We start from the raw sequence: 19,344 nt of genomic DNA on the forward strand, positions 1-19,344 counted from the left end.
AGATTCACATTTAGTTGGGTTCTGCTCACATCAGCACCTGATCATCTGGAACACAAGAACAACAATACAGTACATACATAAAATGTTCTCAAGATGCAAGTTGTACAACATCACACCACCAATACGGGCATGTAGTCTAATGATTGCAGGTGCTGCCATCTTCTGGTGGAGAAGTCATCACAATCATTTGACAACACTATCCTGCATGAATTCTCTTATGACTTTTTAGGTATTTTAACTTAGTGAAACTCTTTTCACAGTGTGAGCACTTGTAAGGTTTTTCTCCAGTGTGAATTCTCTCATGTGTTTTCAGGTTGACTGACTGATTGAAACTCTTTTCACAGTGTGAGCACTTGTAAGGTTTTTCTCCAGTATGATTTCTCTCGTGTCTTTTCAGGTGTTGTGACTGAGTGAAACTCTTTTCACAGTGTGAGCACTTGTAAGGTTTTTCTCCAGTATGAATTCTCTCATGTGTTTTCAGGGAATTCAAATGAGTGAAACTCTTTTCACAGTGTGAGCACTTGTAAGGTTTTTCTCCAGTATGATTTCTCTCGTGTCTTTTCAGGTTGACTGACTGATTGAAACTCTTTTCACAGTGTGAGCACTTGTAAGGTTTTTCTCCAGTATGAATTCTCTCATGTGATTGCAGGTGATTTAACATAGTGAAACTCTTTTCACAGTGTGAGCACTTGTAAGGTTTTTCTCCAGTATGAATTCTCTCATGTGATTTCAGGTGATTTAACAAAGTGAAACTCTTTTCACAGTGTGAGCACTTGTAAGGTTTTTCTCCAGTATGAATTCTCTCATGTGATTTCAGGTTGCTTGACTCATTGAAACTCTTTTCACAGTGTGAGCACTTGTAAAGTTTTTCTCCAGTATGAATTCTCTCATGTGATTTCAGGGATTGTGACTGAGTGAAACTCTTTCCACAGTGTGAGCACTTGTAAGGTTTTTCTCCAGTATGAATTCTCTCATGTGAATTCAGGTTAACTGACTGATTGAAACTCTTTCCACAGTGTGAGCACTTGTAAGGTTTTTCTCCAGTATGATTTCTCTCATGTGCTTTCAGGGAAATCAAATAAGTGAAACTCTTTCCACAGTGTGAGCACTTGTAAGGTTTTTCTCCAGTATGAATTCTCTCATGTGTTTTCAGGGAACTCAAATGAGTGAAACTCTTTCCACAGTGTGAGCACTTGTAAGGTTTTTCTCCAGTATGAATTCTCATGTGTATATTAAGATCTTTATTACATGTTAAACTCTTTCCACACTGAGAGCAGGTTAAAGATTTATTGGCTGCTTTTATTTTAGGCTTTTTTGAGTCACTCAAAGATTTTTCTCCAATTTTGAAATCACGAGGTTTCTCCTCCACTTCAATCGGTTCTTGACTTTCCTCTTTCACTTCCATCAGCTCTACAACGAACATAAGTAAATTGACAAATCAGTTGAAGAGGGACAAATGTAAAAAAGAAATTGAACCCTAATGCAATTTATGGCAGAATACAACAAAGGTCAAGATGTTCTTTGCTGTGTAATATATATATAAGTATATATTTACTAGGGCTGTCAAATATCTATAAAATTACACAATTTAATTGGATAAATTACATGGTATATCAATTAACATGTGAGATATTAGATTATATGAGACATTGTACTTTTGCATAAGACTAACTGCTGAACAAGATGTTTCTTTCTTTCTTGTTTCTCTTTCGTGGAAGAAACTATTCTGCTATTGTGTAGTCCACTATGTTAAACTAGGTCAACCCATATACGGTGAAGAAACTATTCTGATAAATTCTATTGGTTTATACTGCTTTACTGAATGAAATACAAAGATGTTCTTGAACAATAAACGACAAGAGAAGGAACTGATACACTCAGACTGAGACAAACTATTGATAGAGGGACCAAAAAAAAATCCTTACCAAGTAAACATGTTTTTCTTACACATTTGGGGGCTCGTCCGGGATTTCTCCAAACAGGTAAGGTCAATCTATTTATTTGACAATATTCCTGTCTGCAGAGACATCGAATAAAACATAGATTCCATTTTTGCGCTGTGTTAGGGTACCTCTTTTTCAAGAGACGTTTTGCCCTATTAGGAATACAGGAAGGTAATACCTTATTTTACTAACACGGTAATACTGTGGTGTTGCAGTTCACTATACGTGATTCAAAATTTTAGAAAAAGTGTTTCTCTGCATCAATGTGCCCCTGGAAATGTGCCCCTGTGCCCAATTGATCCCAATCAAGTAAACTGTGATATTTGAACAATTAAAACTGTGACATTTTGAAAATATAAAGATATGGGATCTGACATAAGCTGTCCACCTCCTGATGAAACTCCAAAACAATGGATGTTTCGTAATAAACAAGGATACAATATTGAACCGTATATTAATACGGAAAAAATGCAGTTAGATCCATATCCAACAGATGGTTCATTTAGTGATAGGGACATGAACGAACTAAAGCTATGGTAAAAGGCAGATGCTGGGAGCACAATGGGATAACAAATATATGAAAGAGTCACATGATGTACAAAAAATAAATCAAATTAAACCAGTCTTGGACCAAGGGCAAGACCACAAACAGGCAGCCGTTGTGTACAGCCCTAATAGCAAAAGTACACCGCCGCCACAGTCATACGAATTCACCGCGAGCGCTCTTAGTGCAACAACACCATACACCCCCCTGTAAAATCACAAGCACAAATGATAAAATAGAAACAGCCGTGACAAAGGAAAACGCCGTAGCTGCATTTCCTTTTATCCAGTGCCCAGACAGATATAAAAGCATTCCACTATGACAGAGGAACTAGCAATATGCAAATTACCCGACCCAGTTAAGTATCCCCTACAATACGTGAATGTTTAAAAGAAACTGACGACTTAGTCATTTGACTGGACGTGATTATAGATTCATACGGTCCAAAACCTTACCTCCAGAAATAACTGAACTGATATGAATTGATAAAGTGCCTTTGTTGGATACAAAATTTGATCAGCCACAAATAGAGGAAGGAAGAACCAGGTCAGGTAAAGACTTTAAAGCAGTGGTTCTCAACCTTTTTTGAACAAACGCCCCCCTGACCTCTTCATGATTCTCTTAACGCCCCCCAAAAAACAAAACAAAACAAAAAAAAAAAACACTTCAGAAATACTATTACAGCCAAACAATTGCAACACTGATACCTGAAGCCTGAGTTTTTGGTAAAAAAAAAAAAACTGAAACAGAAGTTTCTTATTGTATTTAAACATGTAAAAGCCTCAAGTTGAGTAATATTGTGTTTGGAAAAAATGCAAAAACACATGGATTGTTTGAAAGGTATTGCAAATGTATTTAGAAATTCAAACAAATTCAGGCTCACACACAATTTTTTTTAAGATGAACCAATCACGTGAACAATAACGTAACTAACCTAAATGGCCAATGAAAAAGCAGCGGTCGTTCGCGCACTCAATTAGGCAATATATACCATGCTTCAAATTTGAATAGCCTACAAACGGTCACTTGATTTCAAATGACGAACAAAGACGACAACAGCTCGGCCACCTGAACTGAACCGAAACTTTTGTACATTTTGATTGGACACATTCTTTCTACCACTCTGACAGCCAGGGTTGCCAGATGCCAGCAAGGTTTTCCAGCCCAAAACCTCGTCAAAAACCGCGAGAATGCACAAAAAACCGCCCAAATTTGTATTGGCTTGTTTCTCGCTATGGTTTCTCATTTCAACACATGATAATCATTAACGAGTTTTAAAATTACCCATTGGTCCGTGTACTTCGCGTCCATTTGTTTTTCCTTTTTTAACCTGTAATCAAAAATTAACGGTTGTTGTATTTTTAAAACGCAAAGTTGAACACCAAAATTTGAATTTGAACTGCAAATGCTGCAGTTAAAAAAATAAAAATAAATATTTATATATATATATATATATATATATATATATATAGTATAATAAATAAAATAAATATATAATAAATAAAAAATAAATCTTGACGTATTATGACTTTTTGCCCCTTTATTAAACATTTAAAATATTCACAAATTAATATGGAAAATGTCGATTTTACTGGTATTCTAAGGCCAAACCAGGAAATTATATTTTTCCCGCAGTGCTGAATGAGAAGAGCCATGTCTCTGGAACAATACAGAGAGGTGATTTAGGCTGTGGGTGATTTTTTAGGCTAATAATATTAATGACAATTATTAATGACGTTTATAAATGAGTTCACTTAAGACAGTAATATGTGTATCATAAAATAATAATTTTTATACAACTTAACATTTTACAGTTTTTGTTTTAGGCTTTCTTTTTTATATGTGAAGTTAAATATCTAAGCATTGTAGGCCTACATAAGGAAAATAAGTTTGTGAATATCGTTTCACCAGTCTAAAAACGAATAAAGAAGAAAGCGTGTTTTTCATTATTCAATTAGGAGTTAAAAAAGGAATGGACGCAAAAGTACATCGACCTTACGCCGGTTTCACACTGCACGCGTAAGCAGCGCGTATTTTTTTCGGCGCCCATGTTAACAGATTAGAGCATTTACACCGCACGCAGAGGCAGCGCAGCAGCGCGTAGCAGGAGCAGCAGTGCCGCGATCGTTTCGGTGTCCTATCTATTTTTGAGGCACGGCTTACGCTGAATTAAAGTGACAATGCATTGATCATGGCAAAAATACACAGCAGTTACCAAAAGCGCATTGATGATAGGCCTATCTATTGTGTTTTAAACAGTCAATCAAATGACCTTCATCAATTTAAAAAGAAAACAAATGTCCAAAAACAAACTTGTTGCCCAAACTACAAAAACAAGTTTAAATAATTTATACTGCCAGTTAGATTAATTTAATGTATAAATGTATATACACATAACTAATATATATATATATATATATATATATATATATATATATATATATATATATATATATATATATATATATATTGTCATAAGGATGTCATGCTGATATCATGCTGACAATCATAAACAAAAGCACGTGGTGTCACAGCCGGCATGGTCGGCCTGAAAATATAATAATGGACCACACTCGTCTCATTGTGGAGGTTGAGAAACGTTTAGTTATTTATGATCCACGAAATATGCTTTATAAAGACTCACAGGCAAAGGAAAAAGGCATGGGATGAAGTTGCAGTAGCTCTTGGTGCCGATGGTAAGTAATTTAATGTTTTTGACAACCTTTCCCTAACAAACAACTTAACTCAATATAGAAAGGGAAATAGAATAGACATGTTATTATAGCACACACTGTTAAAACAAGAAATGCCAAATCTGACTATTATAAAAATTCATTATCAAATGATTTTACAAATCCAAAACATTTTTGGAAAAAACTTAATTGCCTGTTGAATAAATCTAATAAGAATTCCCTTGCAAAATTAAGAATAAATAATAATATTATAAGTGATCCAATTTCTGTAGCTGACGCCTTTAATCAGCACTTTTCTTCTGTTTGTAATTTACGTCCACCTGATTTCTGTTACTCCAACCCTGTAAATAGTAATGTAGTAAACAGTTCTTTTTCATTTACTACAATTCTTCCCACTGAGGTACAGCAGGCAATCTCCGAAATTAAATCTGGAAGTGGTGTTGGTATAGATGGTCTGGAGATAAAGTTTATTAAAATTGCCTCTCATGTTCTAGCATATCCATTATGTGATCTATTTAATTTATCTGTATCTACTTGCAAAGTTCCAGTCATGTGGAAGTGTGCTAGAGTAACACCTTTATACAAAAGTGGTGATCCTCTCGATCCTAACAATTACAGACCAATCTCAATTATTAGTAATGTAGTAAAAGTATTTGAAAAAATTATATTCAAGAGACTGTTTAAATACATTAATGAGTTTTCTATTTTTTCTTCAAACCAATCAGGTTTTAGGCCCAATTACTCCACCACTACTGCACTTACAAAATTTGTTAACGATGTTACATCTTCTTTGGACAATAATATGTCTACTGGAGCAATATTTATAGATCTTTCCAAAGCGTTTGATCTGGTTGATCATTATATTCTCCTTGATAAATTATACAACATTGGTCTCTCTGAACAATCCATTTTATGGTTTAATTCATATCTTCACTTCAGACGTCAGTGTGTACATTTTAATGGTGCTCTCTCTCAGTTCATGATAATGGAAAAGGGTGTTCCTCAAGGTTCTTGTTTAGGCCCTCTTTTATTTTCCATTTTCATTAATGACCTCCCACAAATGTGCTCTGATAGTCAAATTCTCATGTATGCTGATGATACAGTCATTTATTCTTCAAAGCGTGATATTAATTTAATTAAATCATCACTGCAACTTGATTTTAATACTATTCAAAAGTGGTTCTCGAATAATGGACTTATTTTGAATAAAAGTAAGTCTTATAGTATGTTATTTTCCACTAGATCTGCCCGACATAACCATGGTAATAGTTTAACATTTAAATTCTCAGATGGTACATTTGTGGAGAATGTTGAGGAATTTAAATACTTGGGCCTCTGGCTCGACTCCAGCCTCTCCTTTAGGCCTCATATTGACTATATAGTGAAAAGAGTAAATTATAATTTGAGACTATTATACCGTTCAATTAATTGCTTTACACAACTGATTAGACTAAGAATTGTAACTCAGCTTCTATTTCCTATTATTGATTATGCTGACTTTGTCTATATGAGTACAACAGAATCACACCTTAAATCCTTAAATATAGTCTATAACAGTCTTTGTCGATTTGTGCTGAGATGTCCGTTTCTAACCCATCATTGTCATATGTACCAACAATTGAATCTTTTATCACCAAAGGCTAGACGTCAGCTACACTGGTTTCAGTTTGTTTATAAATGTATATTTTTTAATTATCCTTTTTATTTGAAGCAACATTTAGTCCTATATAGGTCAACTTATGGCCTGAGACACCTTGATCATCCCTTTTTTTCTGTCCCAAAGATATCTAAAGAAATTGGAAGACGTGCTTTCAAATTCAAAGCCCCCTCTGATTGGAACAGCTTACCATGTTCCTTAAGGTCCATCTCTTCCTTTACACTCTTTAAGTTAGCCCTTTTAGCTTATTTGCAATCTTGTGACCAATGTATGTTTTCCTGGTATATGAGCTGTTATTTATATAATATCATTATAGACATGCATGCATGTTTGTGTGCATATAGGTATGTATTTTTGTATTGGTATGTATATGTAGGTTATATTTGTTTGTTTTTGTGGGTTCGTCAAATATGGTTCTCTCCTGTAATATCTTAATGTCATACTATATTTTTTATGTGAAAATGCTTTGGACAGAGGTGGGACAGGTTGGGGTGGTTGGTTGTGAGGAAGAGCTTTAGTATGTGCGAATGTGTAAGTGTTTGGTGTTATCTTGAGGACCCCCTCGAAAATGAGATGTTCCATCTCAAGGGGTTATCCTCTAATAAAATGAAATGAAATGAAATGAAAATTCAGTATGATTTTGTTGAATTTTCGAGAAACTGTGCTGTTTGTTATTACACACATTTATGAATTATCTTTAAGATGTTCATGATGGGTAATGTTTGTAAACTAGATGTGTATCAGACATTTCAACAATCTAAATAAAAAAATCTTTGTCCAAGAAACAACAAATGTAAGCATTTATTTACATTTTGCACACAGTAAGCACACATAAATAAGAGAAGCAGATGTAAATGCAAGTCGCTGCTTGGGTTCAATGGACTGCCTGTAGTTTGTTGTTTGCCTTGTTAGTTGGCCTCCAATCAGGGAAAGAATGTGATCCACTTGCTCTGCATTCATCCTGAAGTAGTGTCGGTCACGGTCAAGACGGAGTTCGGCGACAAGATGGTAATATGCACCATATTCTCTCCTTCGTCGGTTCATGGAGTGAACCCAAAGTCTGTGTCTGTCTTCGTATTAGCAAATACAGCGCAATGGCCTTCCTTCTATCAACAACTCGCACTACACGGTCAACAAAAACAAAGATGAACCAAAAGTTATATAATATTATATTAATATTATTATAATAATATAATATAAATGTATTTGAAAACGAAATAAAGCAATGCCAACTTACCTATTATAGAGTAGCCTACTTTGTCTGTAAACATGCCTCGCGCGTCAAACGCTGCCAGTATGAAAGCAAAACGCGTGTGTACTGCTTCCGCTCACCGTATGCACTGCTCCTGCACTGCTTACGCGCAGAGCCATTACGCGCTGCTAAGGCGTGCAGTGTGAAACCGGCGTTAGCCTATCCGTGCGTGACGTGAGCTGAAGGGAGGGAGTGTCTGTTGTGAGTTTAGGGGGCACGTCAGCCAGACCTGTAGTGTGTGTGTGTGTGTGTGAGAGAGTAGGCTACTGAACAGATAGTCGCCGAAAGAAGGATCTGAAGTACCGATGTTTCGGGTACAAAAACCCGCCGAACTGATCCGAAACCAGCCCAATTTTTATCCACCCGCCCAAACCCATTTTTGCCCGCAAAAAAGATTGCAAAACCGCCCAATCTGGCAACCCTGCTGACAGCTGCAGCATTTGTTTTTAGGCGTTGCTATGGAGATCATTTGCCGGTAACTAGCCGAGTGGGTTATTAGCAACATTTAAATATGAATTCATTAATGTGCACAGACAATTTTATTTTACATTCAAATGAACATTGTATGTGTTGTCAGAGGCTTAAACATTGTGATGAATAACAGTGAGTAACGTAGGGTGACCACCTGGCTATTGCTCTGTTGCAGATCAGCAAACCTGATTTTGCGGGACACGAGGGAGAGAACTTAAGCTACTATTATTATAATACTAGGTGAATAACTGCAAAAAGACATTAATATAAAATCAATATTTATATTATTATGACTTTATTACGGAAGCTCAAAGAGGCCATGCGTTATTATTATTTTTGTCTCGTTTTCTCGTGATCTCGACATAACAAAAAGTTGTAGACGTGATAGTCTTCTTCTAATGTGTCTGACACTAATCTGGAAGCTGTCAATGACAGAGAGACATCGAGATCTCGAAAATTAAGTCATGATCACGAGAAAACAACTTTGTTATGTTGAGATCACGAGAAAACAACTTTTTGTTATGTCGAGATCACGAGAAAATTAAGTCATGATCACGAGAAAACAACCTTAGTTGTGTCGAGATCACGAGAAAACGAGACAGAAAAATAATAATAATAACGCATGGCCTCTTTGACCTTCCGTACTTTATTATTCCCATCCCACACAGTATTTGTTTCGCAAAGTGCGCATAAAACCATGGCGAGGTATGTACGAACGGGACGCACAGAGATGAAAGCGCAGATTGCCTGTCGCAATTGAAAATGGCAAAATGCGCTTTTCGTGTCATGCATATGCATTCATGGGATGGACAAGGGGAAAGTGGGAGTGTCACATAAATAGATGGGAGGGGAAGCGTAAACTGCACCTAATTATGCGCCTAATTATGTATTCCGCGTTATGTACAGAAAAAGCCGGTGAAAGCGCGCCTCTATTTTGCGCTGAAAATTCTCCGCCTCTTAAAAGCATGTGTAACTTAGGAAGCGGCTCTCCTGGCATATCCTCCTGGTGAAGTGGCAGCAGTAATCCGAGCAAGACGAAGACATAGGCTAAGGAGAAGAGCTGAAAAGATTTTTGCGCAGGCCGCCTGTAGAGTACCTCTGAGTAACGCCCCCCATTTGTGCCTGAGCGCCCCCCCTCTCTGCTGCCTCGTTCACACCGCCCCCCAACACTGTCCAAACGCCCCCGTTGAGAAACGCTGCTTTAAAGGAACCAATATAGACTGGGCATGGGGAGACAATATATTTTTTTTCATAATATTATTTTTTTGCCGATATTTTTTAAAGACCTCCTCACATTCCTGCAGAGTAAGGCAGCATCTAAGATTATAGTCTGCATCCGCGTTTGCAAATCTGATTAAGTTATGACATTTTTAGATTACAATATATATTTAAGCTCTAATACATACATGGGATATGTGCATGGTTACAGTCACACCTCGATAGTTCAAATTGATAAAATGCAAGTACAACTTGGACCTAAACTCTTAGAAAATAACCACAGCAATCCAAGGTGTTTATTCAGTACTGTGGCTAAATTGGTTAGGAGTAAAGCCTCAACAGAACCAGCTATTACATCACAGCACAAGAGTAATGACTTTATGAGTTTCTTTACTGATAAAATTGAAACAATCCGAAATAAAATTGGAATTATGCAATCATCTGTCATAGCACCTCAGAAAACAGTGCCTCGCAAATTTCATCATGTGCAACTTCAATCTTTCGCTGTCATAGTTCAGGAAGAGCTAACAAAACTTATCGAAACATCAAAAGCCACAACATGTTTGTTAGATCCAATACCAACTACGATCTTAAGAGGTATTTCCTGTAATTTCAGAACCTCTTAATATTATTAACCCCTCGGTATCCTTAGGATATTTCCTAAGAAGCTTTAAAATGGCAATTTTAAGAAGCCACAACACGATCCTTTAGAACTGGCTAATTATAGACAGATTTCAAATCTCCCGTTTATGTATCCCAACTATGATAATTTCTACAGAGAAATAGTAAATATGAACAATTTCAGTCAGGATTTAGGCCCCATTACAGGTAAGAAACTACAATTAGCAAAATTACAAATGACTTGGCTCTTATCATCTGATTGCAGCTGCATTTCACTTCTAGTGCTTTTAGATCTTAGTGCTGCATTCGACATGATAGATTACAACATTCTCTTGAATTATGTTGGCATTTGTGGACTTGCATTAGCATGGTTTAGGTCCTATTTAGCAGACTGCTACCACTTTGTCTACGTAAATGAGGAATTGTCAAACCAAACAAAAGTATGGAGTGCCACAGGGATCAGTTTTAGGGCCTCTGCTTTTCTCCTTGTATTTGCTTCCCCTGGGAGATATTAACAGGAATAGTAGAATAAGTTTCCACTGTTATGCTGATGATACCCCATTTTATATTTTTTCAAAACCTGACGAAATTTCACAATTCTCCAAATTAGCAGTGTATCATCGAAATAAAAGACATTTCCGTCTACTCGATTTCCGACAAAAACCTCTAAAAACAAGCTAAAATATAATTTGACTCAATGAATGTACTGTTACATCGTGTTCAACAGCGAAGAACTTCTGTGTTATATTTGATACCAATCTGTCCTTTGAAAATCTAATTACTAATGTTTGTAGAACAGCATTCTTCCACCTAAGAAATATTGCTAAATTAACGCACATGATCTCTGTTGCGGATGCCGAAATCGAATTAATGCGTTCATGACCTCAAGATTAGATTATTGTAATGCATTACTGGGAGGATGTCCACCAAGTTCAATAAATAAACTTCAATTGGTTCAGAAAGCAGCAGCCAGAGTGCTGACGAGAACCAAGAAATAGGATCATATTAGCCCCATTTTATAATCGTTACATTGGCTACCTGTAAAATTTCGCATTAATTAAAAAATTCTGTTAACTACGTACAAAGCTTTGAATGGTCTAGCTCCACAGTATTAAGTGACCTTCTACCAAAAGGAGGAAGATCCTTCTCATATTTGGCTCCTAAACTATGGAATAGTCTCCCTAACACAGTTCCAGATGCAGACACACTCCCTCAGTTTAATTCTAGACTAAAGACTCATCTATTTAGCCAGGCATACACCTAATTTATCCTTCAACACACAATTAGGTTGCTTTAAACAGGTCTGCAGAAACCAGAAACATTTATCATGATCCATAACTTTGCAATAAATTGAATGGCATCTATGCTAACATTATTTTATTTGTTTCCCTGTCTCAACCTTGGGACTCCTATCCTGATGTCACCAGAACCGGCTGGATCCAGCTCCATTACTGCTTGGTGTTGGACTCCATTTCTACATGTCTCTGAGTGATGACAACTAATAGCAGCCTGTTAAGTTCCACGTGTGTTTTGTATGTTTTTTCTCGTGTTTGCAAACTCTTTTGTTAGGTCGCGATCATTGGATCATCTGGTTGTCAATTATACCTGTGACGTCAGGATGCTCGACGTCATAACGACCAATCTGCTGGCGTGCCGGCAGTTTAAAAGGCCCTGGGCACCATGAATGGGTAGTGAGGGATCAGCGTCAGACCTCACTCACAGCCTGTGTCCTTAGTCGAGCCGTTCAGCTGTTTACTGGGTTTGTTTGATGTGGTTTTGATGTAGTTATTTTGCCGGGTGATGTGGATATTATACGCTGGTAGACAAGGAAAGAAGCGATGGGTTGTAACAAGCCACTCGGTTTAGTTTAATTTATATTTGTCTCTGTTGGTTTCAAAAAAACCTACATGTTGCTAATATGATCACGGATATCTTGATTATTGAAATACGGCCATCAGTAAGCCATTTGACGTTGACCTGAGAACAACATTAACATCGGGTAGGTAGGTTTATTCTGTGTTAGTTTAAGAGTGATCGCCATTAATTGTATTTTTTTGTTGTAATTACAATAGTTTATCTAAGGCGTCGATATACGCTGAAGAATTCGGTTTTATTTCTGCATTTTCCTTTTGGTAATTAGTTTAGGGGTTGGGTTAATAGTTATGGGGGATTTGGCTTTTGATAATTTCATTAATTTGGCGACACTCTTGTTTGGTTTCTTTATTCTTTACTGTAACCTTTTTTGTCCGCACTAATAAATAACTTAACTGTTACTTCTGTGTTAGTCTTTGTTGTTTCTACGACTGCATACAGCGACAATTGCATCTCACGTTAATGTTGCGTTATCATCCCATTTAAACATCTTTAAGCACGTAACACAGCCGGTGTCAGCCCAACATAACTTCAGTCTATTACGATGGACTTTAATTGAACTGATGCCAACTCCAACCATAAGACATGGGATACGTCATATGCCATTTACTGAACCTTAGATTTCCAACAAAAATCTATGCATCGCCGGTATAACTTTATTTTTCTATTTTATGGTTGACATTTCTTTGAAATTGCAAAAAATAAAAAAACATTTGAGAACGTTTTAATGCGACTTTTGAGTGATGTAGCCGTCTTACTTGAAACAGATTCTGACACGAATCATCCATCCATCCATCTTCAACCGCTTATCCGAAGTCGGGTCGCGGGGGCAGCTGCTCCAGCAGGGGGCCCCAAACTTCCCTATCCCGAGCCACATTAACCAGCTCTGACTGGGCGACCCCGAGGCGTTCCCAGGCCAGTGTGGAGATGTAATCTCTCCACCTAGTCCTGGGTCTTCCCCGAGGCCTCCTCCCAGCTGGACGTGCCTGAAACACCTCCCTAGGGAAGCGGCCAGGGGGCATCCTTACCAGATGCCCAAACCACCTCAACTGACTCCTTTCAACGCAATCAATTTTCAAAAATATTTAAAACATACCTGAAGAAATAAAAACATCATCTCTCTGTTGTTCCTCTGCTGTGTTTTCTTCTTTTATCTCTTCCAGCTTCACTTCATTCTTCACTGGTATCTGCAGCATCTGCTGTTCTCCAGCGTTACAGACAGAAGTCAGAGACTCTGTGGAGGTTTGATCATCATCATCTTCTTCTCTCTGTTGTTCCTCTGCTGTGGTGTCTCCTCTCATCTTCATCAGATTCCTGCAGTCCAGCAGCTTCACTGAACACGTCTTCATCTTCACTAGTGTCTGCAGTATCTGCTGTTCTCCAACGTTACAGACAGAAGTCAGACACTCTGTGGAGGTTTGATCATCATCTTCTATCTGTTGTTCCTCTGCTGTGTTTTCTTCTTTTATCTCCTCCAGCTTCACTTCATTCTTCACTGGTATCTGCAGCATCTGCTGTTCTCCAGCGTTACAGACAGAAGTCAGACACTCTGTGGAGGTTTGATCATCGTCTTCTATCTGTTGTTCCTCTGCTGTGTTTTCTTCTTTTATCTCCTCCAGCTTCACTTCATTCTTCACAGGTATCTGCAGCATTTGCTGTTCTTCAGCATTACAGACAGAAGTCAGAGACTCTGTGGAGGTTTGATCACCCTGATTACCGTCAGTAGAACAGAGTAAAGTGAGCTGTGAGTCCTGTGTGTCTCTGGATCTCTGTTCAGAGAGTTTGTCCAGCAGTCGCTGTGGTGTGGACTGATCTCTGCCGCTCCACACTGAATCCTGACATTCTGTGGAGGTCCCATCAGTCGCACACACTGAAGATTGACAGGAAACCTTTTCCAGCTCCTGACAAACACAATCACATCTGTACCGTTCATCATATCACATCATTTGAAAGCTTACAATCTCAACTTTAAGGATGAAATGAATGTTTAACCTGTAACCTGTCATCTCTCTCCATCAGTTTTGTCTTCAGTGACGTCACCGCTTTCTTCAGTTGAGAGATTTCTGTGATGAAATCATCAATATCCAGCATGGACAGATCAGTTCCTACTGATTTACAGCAGATCACATCCACCTGCTCCCTCATGATGAACATCTGAACACAAAAACATCATTATAATAAACTGACATTCATCAGACTTAAAAAAGATTATTATAGGATTATACACAAGAACAACTTTGTTGAAATAATGGTTTCAATATAATTGTGTGCTTTTTGTTTAGTTTCATTTTCATGACAGCCAAATTATCGTTGGATATTACCCAAAAGCAAACTTTTTTCAACATATAATCACCTTCATTGAACTCATTTACATTCAGATGATGGATTCAACAAGCTGATTTATCAGAAATTAAACATGATATTCAGATTTGCTTCTTTCTCCTTCAAGTCTATGTGCCATCCAGAAGCTAAAGATCAGCGGGTGAGCGGCGCCTCATTGCGCCATCTGACACGGGCACAAAATCACTTTCCCGGATCTTCACTTCAACTGTCGCTTGATGGTGGAACGACCCGCCAAACCCCACCTGAGCAGCTGATTCTTTAGACACCTTCAAGAAACATCTAAAAGATGCATCTCTTTCACGAGCACTTGACCCAATCCTACTAATGCAAAAACTTTCTTCTTTTGATTATTATTTATATATACACACAGGGCTGTTTGTGAGAATATGAGGACCTGAGCCAAATCCTACTTTTTTGACATAGAAAATCCCTGAAATTAGCCTAAAAAAGGATATACACAACATATTCTCATCTTAACATGACAGCCACTGAATTTAAAGGAATAGTTCACCCAAAAAATGAAAATTTGATGATAATTTACTCATCCTCCGGCCATCAAAGCAGTATCAGAGTTTCTTTCTTCATCAAAACAGAATATAAGATTTTAGGATTTCATTTCAGGCCTTCTTCTGTAAACAATGCAAGTGAAAGTACTCCATTTGACAGTCCAAAATGTATATTTAAGGTGCATCAAAATAATCCACACGACTCCAGTCGACAAATAAAGTTCTTCTGAACCCAAACAATAGATCATTTTTAGAAACAAAACAATACTTATATACTTTTTAACAACAAATGTTCACAGTTATTATGTTTTTTAAAAAGGTGTCCTCTCTGACAAAACCATTGGGGAAAAATACATTAATTCTTCTCAGATTTTCCTCTTTAGGCAGGTGAAAGTGAACATTTACAATGACAGTAAAACATGATTTTAAATTGTCATGGCTCATGTAAAAAACACACATTATACTTGAACACACATTATAGTTTTGACATTTCTAACTTTACACAGATAACAAAAAAGCAGCAGTGATCACAAAGTGCATGACATCATCTTTATAACCTGATATGTGATTGTATTTCAGCAAAACTACAATGACAACATTGTCAAATTATCTTTCTTCATAAGGATGCCATACACAATACCCAGAAGAATGTTTGATTATATTTTTTTATTCAAGTAAAATTATGACATTGTACTCACTGTTTTGGGAGAAACTGATGAAAGAGTCGAAACAGTTGGTGGCCTTATGAATCCATGCACCAAAGGTGTGGATGTTGCAGAGTTTTCGTAACTTTGAAAACAAAATAACAGTTTAATTTTACACCGCAGCTGCTGTTAGCTACATGAGCTAAATACTAAATTACATTAACACCAACATATACATATAAACAAATCAAACTATGTATTTACCTGTCCAAAAGAAAAACAGCAAGCATGGCGTCATTTTTCAGACACTTTGAGTCCCGCAGTTTCCTCCAGCGTGGAAAAGCAACGTCAATGTTAATTCTGCTTTTAGCGCGCTTTTGATCCAGACGTTTTTTCGTTGTAGAAGTTTCTAACACAGTCTTTCTTTTGTTTTGTTTTACTGGTGGTTCAGGAGGAACATTAGCTAGCTGCGGTTCGCCTTCCATTTTCGCGCTCGCTCTGATGACGTGTAAATATCTGCGCTAACAAGTTGCGCGGCGGTATGCAAATATAGATTGACAGACAGGAAGGACATCCTATCGTTACATTCGGAGCGAATGGTCGTTCATTTTTTATATATATATATATATATATATATATATATATATATATATATATATATATATATATATATATATATATATATATATATATATATATATATATATATATTTTTTTTACATTTATACCACTTAAATTATTATTGATTGTTATCAGGATGTGAAGAGACTTTAAACCAGTATAACAAAAATGTTTCTGGAAAAGACTGCACACCCTAGCTTTAAACGAGGAAGCCTGAAATGAAATCCTAAAAATCTTAAATTCTGATTTGATGAAGAAAGAAACTCTTTTCTTCTTCTCTAAACTTCTTTTCTGAAATTGTTTTACGTTCCACCCACAATGAATTGACCATGATTTTAACCATGATATTTGAAATGACACCATAGGGTCTGTAATAATACAGGAAAATGAAAACTGTGGTAATAAAAATCACAATTTTGTGGTTATTAAGGTTTTACTGTGGTAGTTTAACTATGGTATTTATAGTAAAACAATAGTATCCACATGATTTACCATGGTTAATCTATAGTAAAACACGCTGTTGTAGTGACTGTGACATACATAATTCACCTTTGTGTTAAATGTAGTTCTATACATTGTTGGTGATAAATGCAGTACTTTGTTCTTAGCGTTTTTCCTCATAACTGTTCAGGTATCATGGTCCCTTTAAATGTTCTGTATGGGTGATGACGTAGGACGCTTGTCAGCGCCATTTGTGCCATCCATGGTCTCTCCCACCCAGGTTCGAAAGCGTCACAGAGACTGGTTGCAGCTAAGTTTGTTTGGCACGGCCTCAAGAAGGACGTTAGGGATTGGGCTAACATCTGTGTTGAGTGCCAACGAGCCAAAGTCCACCGCCACACTAAAGCCCCGTTAGGTTTGTTCCCGGTTCCGGAGAGACGTTTTGATCAGGTAAACGTGGACCTGGTTGGTCCTCTGCCCTCCTCTCACGGTTTCACATATCTGTTCACCATGGTTGACAGGACCACCCGCTGGCCCGAGGTTGTGCCTTTGACGTCAATGGCGTCTGTCGAGATGACACGGGCATTTATTGGCACCTGGATTGCCCGTTTCGGCACTCCTTCGGACATATCCTCTGACCGAGGCGCGCAGTTCACGTCTGAGCTGTGGGACGCTGTCGCACAGAGCCTCAGAGTGAAACTCCACCGCACGACCGCATATCACCCGCAGGCTAACGGACTCTGTGAACGTTTTCATAGGTCAATGAAGGCTGCCCTGCGTGCCAGCCTCAAAGACAGCAACTGGGTCGACAAGCTCCCATGGGTGTTGCTGGGCATCAGAACTGCGCCAAAGGAGGACCTTCAGTCCTCATCCGCGGAGCTTGTTTATGGACAGCCACTGCGGGTACCGGGGGAGTTTGTCCCTAGTGCCACTGTTCCCTGGTCTGCTACTTTCCAGCGGTCTACTCTACTGGACAATGCAAGGCTTTTCGCACCTGTTCCAACTTCACGTCACGGCCTCCCTCAGTCACACATCCCCGCTGGACTTCAGACGGCTGACTACGTTTTCATTCGCCACGATGCCCACCAGAGGGGTTACCAGGATATCATGATTGGGGGGGCATTTGGCTTGTTTGGGGGGGGGGGGGCAACATAAACAATTGAAAATATTGGCGCAAAATTAAGCTATACTACACACAATCTGTTTTAGTGCATATCTTTTTCTAAGCCAGGAACCCAGAGATAGGCACAGGGCCCCTATTAGACTATAGGGCTTAAACTGGATTTTTGTTGTGTCAGACCTCACTCATCTGCTAGCGATGGAAAAATATGCACAAAACAATCCACTTTTAAATTGGAATTTATCATCAGATGCAGAGGCGTTTCCAGCATTGAAGGATATCCGGGGCTTAGCCCAGACAATTTTATTTTCACACTAGCAACCACTTCCCTGTAGTCCAGAGCTGGTGAGAGGGTATTCTTTGAGTTTTGCTCTGACTGGGCCTGTTTCTACAGTTCCTAAATCTTCCACTCTAGTACTATCCTCGACTAACTCGTCCTCTCTCCTCCCTGAATCATCTGTGATGCAAAAGAACAGATACAGCACATAACTTATTGCAAATCAGCTTCAAACAACTAATTCATCAAGTGAAGAAAATGTATTGGGAAGAGCAGATCAGTGGGATTGCCCTTAGATCTATCATGATTCTTGAATTTTCATGTACATTACCATAAAGTCATCACAAAAGAGTTATATTATAGTGAGTAAAGTGAGGTAAAAAAATATTGAATATAAATAATTTATATTTTTTTGACATAAATAGTCAAAATGATGTATAAGATCCTAAGTTAAAGCAATACATGAATGACTTTATTCTATGTTCATTGACACACCATGGCATCGAACTGTATATAATTCTCATCATCTCTATGAGAATAATTCATCTATCAAAATCCATTGAGATAAACAATGTTTCACTTTTAACTTTCTCTAAAGTAAAGTGACTTATTAATTGTTACCAGTTTCCATGCCTGATTCTGGCACAGCTGCTGCTCCTCAGTCTGTTGCTCATCTTTGCTACACTCTACAAAACCATTTAATCAAATCAAAGTGTATAATTACTACAAACTAATATCACAAAACAAGTCACACACATATATTTTATGTTAAAGAGCAACATGCAGGTTGGACACCCCTATATAGCATAGTGTATGTTGATGATAAAACAACTAGATTTTCTGAACTGGAGTACATTTACATTTATGCATTTGGCAGACGCTTTTAACCAAAGCGACTTACAGTGCACTTATTACAGGGACAATCCCCCCGGAGCAACCTGGAGTTAAGTGCCTTGCTGGGGTTCGAACCAATGACCTTCAGATTAACAGCCCTGTGCTTTAGCCACTACGCCGAAACCACCACTCCATATTTAGCCATTAAAGATATTTTGTGATAAAATAACTTCCGCGTCTATAAAGCACTAACCGGAAGTGACGATGGCCGAGGGAGTCTGGTCAAG

The 19,344-nt window shown here is 37.9% G+C and overlaps 1 protein-coding gene across 1 annotated transcript in view; it reads right to left on the minus strand.

Moving 5' to 3' along the window:
- LOC127618946 (uncharacterized) overlaps positions 1 to 19,344 on the minus strand; it is a 647,429-nt gene that overhangs the window by 193,026 nt on the left and 435,059 nt on the right. The window contains 1 exon segment of the mRNA XM_052091648.1: positions 198 to 1,059. Within this exon segment, the coding sequence (XP_051947608.1) occupies positions 198 to 1,059 (862 nt within the window).

This window comes from Xyrauchen texanus, chromosome 25 (assembly GCF_025860055.1).
Source record: "Xyrauchen texanus isolate HMW12.3.18 chromosome 25, RBS_HiC_50CHRs, whole genome shotgun sequence".
NCBI lineage: Eukaryota > Metazoa > Chordata > Actinopteri > Cypriniformes > Catostomidae > Xyrauchen > Xyrauchen texanus.